Consider the following 10,138-nt stretch of genomic DNA (forward strand, 5'->3'; position numbering starts at 1 on the left):
AAATTAGTTAATAATTGAATTTAATATTTATTAATATCAGTAATAATAAATTTTTATTAACATTTTATGTATAATTAATATTTATTTTTAATTAACAGTAAAATAACAAATTAATCACAGTTATAATTATAAAAGTGACAATAAGCTAGCTTATATCTATCCAAACATGTACCCAACAAATAAGGTAACGTATTTTTTCCAAACAATTGCTTAAACTGATTTAGTTAATGTTTGCTTGAGTGTTTCTACTTAACTGTTCATGGTATGATTATTAGCAACATACCTTTTGAGATTGTTTGCAGGCTTCTATCATATATAAACAAACACCTTGCGATGTCCAGTTTATATTTATCCATTATTTCACCAAGAAGACATGCCACAAGCTTTAACATTGGGTTGAGTTGTTCAAATGTCTTCAACCTAACCCATATGGTACCCTAGTATATCCCATCTGAAGATACAATATGAAGCTGAAATATATACAGATATGACATCTATCCCAAATAGTTTTGGTGAATGAATTAAATAGGTACAACTAAAAGCAAAGTAAAGTACAAGGGCACTTTAATGGAGTCCAAAAGGACCATGCTACATTCAGGCTCAAGTTAGGGGATAGTTTGAATCATGTGGGTGATTCAAACCCACATGACTTCAAAAACATTTGCTACATTTTAAAGCTAGAAAATATTTGGGTGATTGACTCCTAGACCCCATCAAAAAAAACTGACCCAAAAAATTTCACTCGAGAGCCGATCGTCACCGAGTTGTCTTTACAAGCATTCGTTCGTATGACATCTAGCGGGACCATTTACGTTTTACGGGATTTACATCTACTGAACTACCAATAAGAGTACTAGAAACTAGCGGGTATTTTTGTTATAGTAATCGAATAATAGTTCACACCTTTCAACAAAAGAACATGGAGCCCTGGACATCTTCGTGCAACTTTGGCAGCTCGGGAACAGGTACAGGTCCTACGGAAGTCAGGCTGTCCTTTCCGTATGTGTTTTCGGGTAAATCTTCGAACTTCAAAAACTGGCCCATTTGTTGGGCTGCGAGATGGGCGTAAGAAATCGGCGCCACTGCAAAATTGACTTAAAATAATGAGATAGAACCACAAGATTGGATGGAAGATTTGTGTTGAAAGATAAAGATGGTACCGATTGAAGTTGCAGCGCTACTTCTTTGATACCTGTGACGACATTCGCGCAAGGTCAAAACAAGAAATAATTAATGATTGTTGTTATAGTTTGAAGGAGTTACGCGATTTCATGACACGATCAATTGACATGACAACTTTTTTTTGCTTCCAACGGTCTATAGGATCTGTTTATAAGTGAAAATTACACCATTTCGACCAAAAATTCATTTTCAGGCCAAAGTAGTTACTGAATCGACAAAAATGCTTCAAAGTGGTCAATATAACTTGACAAAAATACCTAATCAACATCTTCATGATGAAGAACAAAAGAAAAACATCGAAATTAAAAACTAACAATAGTAAAACAAAAGGAATCTCTTTAAGATGGAAAATTTCTATAAGGGGGTTTGAACATTTGAAAGATTACGCATGAGAATGAACACCTATTTTGATCGTGTTCATCTCCTCAACTTCGAGAATGAAACAAGTATTATCAAGATTGAATACTCACACGTATGATAGCGTAAGGATCAGATTCTGCAGGTTATCGGGAGAGAAACCGATCTCATCAAGCAAGACATGGTAGTGGGCAGGACGAGAAGTTCCCTGCAAATACATTTAATAATTAGGTGAATGAAAAAGACCTACATACATTCTAACCATTTCTGATTATTAGTACATTTTTGGTCAAAATGAATTAAAACATGACAAGGTTTGGACCAGTTCCTATCAGGTATGACAAAGATTCTTTTTTCCAATCGATGTAACAAAGTTCTAAAATTTCTATTTGTAGCCATTTTGACCGGCAACTTGATGATCTTATAGCATTTTGATGAATTAGATACCCGTTTACGAAATGGTTATGCCAAAGTGAACAGTAGACTTGACATCCACGTCATCAAATGTTACAAGATCAACATGTTACTGGTCAAAATGGGTAAAATTATGAAAATTTGTTACATAAAGGGAAAAAAATTGTTACACTAAATAGCAACTAAGGCAAACTTCATTACATTATAATGTATTTTGAAGAAAAATGCTTTAACAGATCTGACACTTAAAAATAAGACCCTTTGTTCCAAGTTTTAACATATTGGAGTCCCGTTGATTCTACCTATTAATCAAACATTCTTGACAAGTATTGCTCAAATTTAATGGCTGAAACACAACAAATCTTTTCCTTTACTAAAGGGTTGTTTGGTTGGTTTCCATTAAGTCTTGTATGGATAAAGTTCTCTGTGTATTAATTTGTCTCTATAGATTCAGAAGGTTTTGTTTGGGAGGGTAGATGAAAGGAGCTTGTTTTTTAATTGAAAGGGGCAGGTTTGGAAAAAACTTAGCTTTCTGCATAAAGCTCCGCCTAAAAGCTCACTGACTACGCCACTTTCTATATCATTAAGCCACTACCAAACGGTTACTTATAGCTGACCTAATAAGTTGTGAGTCCCATTAAGCTCATTAAGCTGCTAACAAATGGACCCTAAACATGCTGATTTTCTTCTAATCTGTTTCTCTTTACTTGGACACCTGGGCCGCCATTAAGCAGAGTAAGAAAGCGAATAGATCTAGATTGATTAATTACATCTTATAAATAATATAAGCAAGAAAAGGCTTTAGGAACTTACAATCATTCCTGATTGGGCACACATGTAGAAGTCATAGTTTCTTGGGTGCACCACATTACTGTCTACTACGGTACCTAAAGATGCATATCCACAAAAAGAGAACAGACTACTTATGGTGGGTTCTTTTGTCGTTTAAATAGAACTAAATGATTAAAGAACGTGGTGAAAAAAGCAGACCGGCAGGGACATTTTCAGGGCCTGATGCTTGGAAGAGCTTTGTGTGGTGATTCTTTTGAGCCACAATCACTGTGAACTTTGGAACGTCAACCTCACCAAGATGCTGGTAAGCCTGTATCAACCAAGGACTCAAATATATCAAATTATAAAAGCAAGATATACAATAGGCAATTCTATCTTCTCGTCCAATGTGAGTGCCTTAGTTATAGAACTATGCTCAATGGAACTCATTGTCTTGAAAAGTTTTCATTTACAGAATCAAGTTAGATCTTCTGGGATCGTAGGTTAGACTGGGGGGGGGGGGGTAATTTTTCCTACCTTTATGTTTTCTTGTACCTTCTTTTGCCTGTACGTTTTCTTTGTTGTTTCTAACTCTTTTCCAATTTTTAGCACTGCCTTCGTATTTTCAAGTTCTCTTTATGTTCTTTCTCCGCAATTTTTTTTGAGCAAGTTTTACCCTTTCTTTTCACACACTTTGCACAAGCCGAAGGCCTTCACGGGAACAATCGCTCTACTCCTCAAGGTAGAGGTCAGGCCAATGTACATCACATCCCCCCCCCCAAGAGACCCGGGTGGGACTTACTGGGTTGGGTTGGGTTGGTTTTAGAATCAAGTTGCATAAGGAAATCCTATGACCCATGAAACAACCTTGTTGCAAAATACAAGGGGAAGGCTGCTTGCAAATATTTCCCTATCTAATCGTCATGAAGCCAAGAAAAACTGGTACGTAGGTCTTCCTTCTTTTAAAATCAATTATAAACTACTGAAGGTATTTTTGGTGCTTACAGTGCCTCTAGAAAGATGATAACTTGTCACACCATTGCCAGACCATTTCAGGCAGTGATCGCAGAGTGATTGCAATACATGTTGAAAAAAAACATAAGAAACATACCTTGATCATCTGATCCAACTCAATGTTCAGCACCTGATTGAACTGGGATTCGCTCACTCCATCTCTGAGAAAAAACTAAGACATTCCATAGAGGTATCTGACAATGGTAAAGCTAAAGAGGAAACATAAAGAAAGAATGAAGAGACAAGTGCTTGTTTCGTAAGCCTTTTCTCTTTGATTTGGGGGAGGTTCAGAAGCCTACTCTACAGAGCTTTTTCAATAACTATTCCCACAGCCAACACATTCATTTTCAGTTACACATACATGAAAAGATGGTATGATTTTTCATCCAAAATACTAATACCTGAATACTATAATTTGAGTTGGTTTGCGGTGATTGCTTGTTTGATAAAATTCCACAAGTAGTTCACTGTTCAAAACAACACTAGGTCAATAACAAAACATGAAGTTGGAATAAACATGTTAACAAATGATTTAATCAAACTTATTACTACCTTGTAAAAGAATCCAAATTACTTCTCAACTTCAAAATAGAGAACTGTTTTGGTTCTTGAGAAAAAAATGGGTAGATTACAATAAATATAAAGAATATCCACAACAGAAAACATTGGTGGATCTAGAAAAATAGACCATCTAGATGAATCTGAATTTGAGAAAATCCATTTGTTTTTTGAAATCGAAAGTGAACTCTAGTGGTAGGACAGAGGGAGTATATAGAGAACAAAGCATTCCATACTAGAACTACCTCATTATGCCATCATCTGTCCCATCTGCTTGTGGTTTGAACAAACCTTCAATCATTTCCACCTTTGATGATTGAGTCCTAACAGACGCTTTATATCTTGATATCAATGGCCATGAGTGGGATCCAACAACCTACAACAAATGTGAACATTCACAGATGGGAAGAATAATAAATATTCACCCAGTAAGGAAATAAAATAGACTGAAGATATATAATTATAACGATACTACCGCAGCAATTGAGGGGATATCCGACCGACCAGGTGACCCATGAGAAACATCCATTCCAATTATCATTGTTGGAGTATCATGTATGAGGGGTATGCGAGATGGCTGCTCTAATGCTAACAGAGAATTGATCCCACCAAGCTTAAGATGAAAAACAAACAGCAGCAGTTGCTTTAAGTTTTAAGATATGCAAAAGAGGTCAAATTTATAACTCTAGAGCTTTATTCAATACCTTTGAATTAATTTTCAAAAGCACATTTGTGAGATATTGGTCAGTGATCTTAACAGGACACATGCATTGTGTGGGAACTCCATAGTCGCTTAAACATTTTTTCTTCCAAGGACCTTCACACATTAAAAAGCATGCTACGTGAGGTGTGGCAGTGTTTAGATCCCGCCTTTTATATACACTAAATATACTCGGTACCATATATGTCAGAATTTTTCCTCTCTGGCAATATGCAAAGGAGAAACTCAGGAGCACCCGGGAGCTTTGCTAAAATATGGTCAAACATCTTTTCTACACGTACTACAGGGCCACATCTTCGATTATGTTGGTCTTCCTCCATTAGTGAAAATGGGCGATCAATAAGCTGAGAATCCCAAAATCAAACCATCAAGTCGAAACTCTTGCAACAAATGCAGAGAAAAATTAACATATGCTTTGACTTACAATTCCTTTATTCCTTCCACAATTTATCAGCTCGCGTGAAAGATGACTTGCATCACACCTGGCAGAAAAGTTGACAACTGCCCATTTTTCTATTTTGGTGGGAGTAAAAACCTTCTGCAAGGAAAAATGATTTGAAAAAAGGAGACAGGAATCTCCATCAGTTGTGATTCTTTGTGATTGCTCAATAGGAACACATAATATCATGAGCTTGTCAACTTCTCCATCATTCTTCTAGGACTCAAATGGCTGATTTCACAGAATCACAAACCTACAAGAATACCTTGTTATTGAAGTTCCATCGCCCATTACGAGGGAAAAACTCTTCTCCATTACCAACCTTCAACTACAGTTGCAAGAAAAGTAAATGTGAAGGGCAGCATGATTATATTTCTAGCTAAATAAAGACATCATATTACACAAAAATGGACAACCTTTGGTGCCTCGAGGACACGACCATCAACTTGAGCAAATTGTTTCTCGATACAAATTCCACATGAAGCTAGTAGAGGGTCATCATCATAATGATAATTTTTCATAGCCTGCTAGGTTAAATAAGTACTCAATTTACAGTAGTGGAGACTGAGATGTGTTGGATCAAGAGGGTAAGATTGCTTTACATCATTTATAACTCGCATTTTCTCTTGAGGCTTTTGTCTTGATTTTTCAACTAATGATGCTCTCTGCAGTGTAGATAATGCCTTTGTATACCGTTGAAGTGAAACAAGAGAACAGAGCTAGGAGCCATGGGAAAATGATAACATTGTTAGAAGGTTCTGCCACAAAATGGATAGAGGGTGGAAATGTAAAGACACGAGATAAAGATACAACCTCCACAGGCAAATAGCTTGGCTTCTTTGGTTTACCAACATCAATGCACGGTATGTACGCAGAGTAAGTAAGTTCAATGTTACGGTGTTTGGTAAAATAATCAAGCACTGTAATGTTTATTGTCTGGTCTTCATATGTACCATCGTCTTTTTTCACTCTCAAAGAAAACCTTAAGAATAAGCAAGACATGTCAACCCTCATACAAGGGGGGGGGGGGGGGGTGAGAAGTAGAGGGAGGGGTACCCTGCACTCAAAAAATAATAACTTACAGTTGTTGATTACAAGGCTTTTCGCTCATCCCGGTGATCTTGAATTCCCTGTTGCTGTGCCTTGTTTTTATTCTCATGTTTTTAAGCATTTTCTTCGCCTGTCAAGTTGCCAGAAACCTAACAGATAACTAAATTGATGGAGAGGAATGTTGTGTATAGCCTTTTATTACCTTTACCCAGTCAATAGACCGAGCATCACGTGCATTTTGATTGGACTTCAGAAAATCAATCACCGGTCCAGGAGTAAGAATCATTGTAGTTGAAACATCTGAAAAGGCGAACACAAGTACAATTAAAATAGCAACTGAGTGACACCTAATAGGAGTAAACTGAATGCAACAATACCCATATTCAGTGACAAGCCGCCATGTGTTGGACGAAAACTAGAATGAAATCCACGGCATCCAGTGACACCCCCTCCAACATCAGTGAAGTTCCTTGAGTCATCAAGAAAGAAAGATTGTCTGACCAGAAGGCATCCCCTGCATCCAACACAGACTTCTAATAAGCTAGAAGAGATTAAAAAAACGAAAAGCATCCAAGGAGAGGGAAACTAGAAGTGCCTTTGAGCTGCTTGTTGTCTCAAGATGATGTCAAGAACCCTTAGAGCATCTTGGAGTTTTTCTGTCTCTGATCCTTGAAGAGCAAGACAAACCGATTTTAATGGTATTTTAGCAGCATAGCTGATTTCTACTTTGTAAGTTTTCTCCTGGAAAGAGCGTCTTGACCTTTTACCAGATTCACTGAGAATCCCATCATGAGAAGGGCTTCCACTACAATAAGAATAACTTTAGCTAAGATCTCCAAGAACATACAAAGAATTATAATTCAATTACAAGACTAACAAGTATGAAAAGATTGACACACCTTTTTCCAAATGAATATTCTAATACAACCATGAACTCATACTTGTTTCGTGGGAGAGGCCCAACAGTATACAGGCTCTTTTCTCCATCATATGCAAATCTCTTACCAGAAAGTTCAGATGAGTATGTTTGGTAAAGTTTATCAAGAATTTTTCTCCCTAAACCTTTGCTCTCAATTGCTCTGTTATCTTCAGAACTGATGGATACCTGCACCGATATGACATTATAGAAGCTACCTGCTCAACTATAAAACCTACATAAAAATGATTAAAAATTTAATACCATACACTGTACTGGTAGAATATCTCTTCTGGATTCTTGACAGAAACTTTGAAGTGATTAGCAAGCAGTGAAATGTGTTTTCCAGAACTTCCAAATCCAGTCCTACTGATCATACAACGCTTAGGATGGTCTGCTTGCTCTATCTTCACATCGGGTTGTATAACCTCTGGCTGCGGTGGTGGCAGTGGTATGGGTGGGGAACCATTAGCACCTTCACCATTTACTATCTCCATCTTTATACATCAACCGGAACCCTTAAAAATTTGAACGAAGTATAATTAGAGAATCAATAGAACCAACAACTAATAAGATGGAATATTCAGATTAAGGAAAAACATGAAGCTTCCTGAAATTTAGACAGGAGGAAAATTATATGTAATCTTTCAATTCTGGTATTAGAATGATAAATGTCCATCAGAATGTTTTTGAATAACTTCCAGATTTCACAATCAACCAAATGATTAGATGTCATTGTCTGCATAAATTAACATGCCTTGTTGAAATTGGGTGCATAGTTGTCTAACATATATCTTAGCCACTAATATGGTACCTATACCTATTGCCATTTTCAATTCAAGCTCAGCTAGCGTCAATGCAAAAATATCACCTAACAAACAAACGACGTCTTAGTAAAAATATTGTCGTTGTTGACATCTTTCTGTAGAAGCAAAATAAATAGCCCTCATCATAATCAAATAAATATCTAAATACATCTGATTTATGATTTCCAAGATTCAGTTTTTCGATGTAACGCCTCATAACCCAAGGCAGTAGGTTGGCCCAATAACCTACAAATCAACTTAAAACCATGGTAGAACTTATTAGAAGCCCATATCTTTGAGCTTATAAGAAGCTCAGAAGTCAGAATTCTAACTTTCTATCCATGTGGATATGGACGAGTTGTTACAAACTCTCCTACTTAAATTCCTGAAGTCCACCTCCCCGACATCCTCCTTGTTCATCGGCAATGTGGGATTCACCTAAGATGTTACAAACACCCCTTCAAAGACTAATCATGCTTTGCCCCACCATCCCAGTGGTAAAAGGATCGGCTCTCATACCATTTGTAACGCCCAATAGAGCAAATCAGCAGGAAATTAAGTCGATTTACAGGTTATTGGGAGAGCCTACTTCTTTGGGCTATGGGGCATTACATTCGAACTCAACAGTCTTCTAAGGTAATTCATAAATACTTTTTTATGGTCCAATGTCTGCATTTAAAAATTCTCTATAATCAAAATAAATTTAATCAAACTCCTTTCCTTTTCTTCTTGAGTATGTGGTATCGACATCTGTGGTCATACAAACCCACAAGGTTCATGCAAGGCACTCCTCCACATAACTGGGGAAACTTCCTCCCTCCAGAAAGCCAGGTGTTGTCTATTCACAAGGGAGTATCCCTCCATGGGTTCAAATGTGGTTCTCCTTACAACTTGAGTGTCATGCACCAAGGCGAATGCCATTTTAGCCCCCTTGGCGAATTAAATGTTAACTTATAACACCAAAGTCAAAATACTAACTTCAAACAATCATAAAGTTAAAAGTAACACGTCATGACAGTAGAATTGAAATCAAAATATATAGGCCAGAAGAAGCATAACCTAGTAAAGGAATCAAAAGCTTGAACAATCAAAATTTAGTCTCTATAATACAATGCAACTTAGTAAACAAGTACATTAGAATAATAAAAACTCAAAACACCCAAAAATTTCAAGAATTATACAATGCAGCCACTGAAAAAATAAATTAGAGACCTAAATCAGATCATAAACACCCAAAAACACATATGGAGGTAATCAACATACGTTTTACGATCAAAATACAGTAATACATCTTCAAAACACACGACAACATCAAGAAGAATTCCGGAAATTATCAAGCATTTAGATGGGTTGGAATTTAGAAGTATAAAAGTACATTGAGATTGATGGTGAGAGTTGAAGATCAAGTGAGGATCGTTCTAAGCAAAGAAAATAGCGAAATTGAAAATGAACATTGTGAAATTACCTTTGACTGTGAGGAAATTTAGGGTTTATGAAGAATGAAGAACAGAGAGTGGGTTTTTGATTCTCTCCCGCTTCGTTCGCCCCGGCGGTAGTGATTAGCGAGAGTCAAACCAGTCGTACCGCAGCTAATGTGGCTGCGATGTACCAAAATAGTGTGTAATACTTTGTATACGTTAATACTTGGTTTACATAAAACCTCATCAACACATGTGAAAATCGATTTTAAAATAATTTTTTATATATTTTCATTAAATTGTATATTTTAAAATATTATTTATATATATATACTAGTTGTGTACCCGCGCAATGCGGCGGGAACCATGAATTTTAACGATTTTGAAGTTCCACTGGTTTTATAAGATAAGATTTAACGATGATATAGGTTACATTTGGTCTTTACATATTAATACAATTTGAATAAATAAGAGTTATGGTTCCAATTACAG

At 36.5% G+C, this 10,138-nt stretch overlaps 1 protein-coding gene across 1 annotated transcript; it reads right to left on the reverse strand.

Annotated features, from left to right (window-relative positions):
• Positions 1-749: 749 nt before the first annotated feature.
• On the reverse strand, positions 750-9,874 carry LOC112500262 (protein argonaute 16). Its single transcript, XM_025103669.1, has 23 exons — positions 9,694-9,874; positions 7,692-7,940; positions 7,406-7,611; positions 7,102-7,311; positions 6,884-7,020; positions 6,709-6,806; positions 6,539-6,636; positions 6,270-6,438; positions 6,059-6,175; positions 5,873-5,980; positions 5,722-5,784; positions 5,442-5,555; positions 5,196-5,361; positions 5,001-5,113; positions 4,772-4,909; positions 4,542-4,672; positions 4,140-4,205; positions 3,836-3,899; positions 2,944-3,055; positions 2,767-2,840; positions 1,653-1,747; positions 1,161-1,192; positions 750-1,082 (listed from the first exon to the last, which is right to left on the reverse strand). The coding sequence occupies exons 2-23, from the start codon at positions 7,917-7,919 to the stop codon at positions 907-909; spliced, it is 2,715 nt and encodes a 904-aa protein (XP_024959437.1). The 5' UTR covers positions 7,920-7,940; positions 9,694-9,874; the 3' UTR covers positions 750-906.
• Positions 9,875-10,138: the final 264 nt, after the last annotated feature.

The sequence above is a fragment of the Cynara cardunculus genome (assembly GCF_001531365.2).
Source record: "Cynara cardunculus var. scolymus isolate 2C chromosome LG 17, CcrdV1, whole genome shotgun sequence".
NCBI lineage: Eukaryota > Viridiplantae > Streptophyta > Magnoliopsida > Asterales > Asteraceae > Cynara > Cynara cardunculus.

Coding starts and splice junctions, on each gene's coding strand:
- LOC112500262 (XM_025103669.1), bottom strand. CDS start 7,919: ATGGAGATAGTAAATGGTGAAGGTGCTAATGGTTCCCCACCCATACCA. Junction 6,439..6,538: donor AAGCCTTGTAATCAACAACT/GTAAGTTATTAT, acceptor CTTATTCTTAAG/GTTTTCTTTGAGAGTGAAAA. Junction 5,362..5,441: donor GTGGAAGGAATAAAGGAATT/GTAAGTCAAAGC, acceptor TGGGATTCTCAG/CTTATTGATCGCCCATTTTC.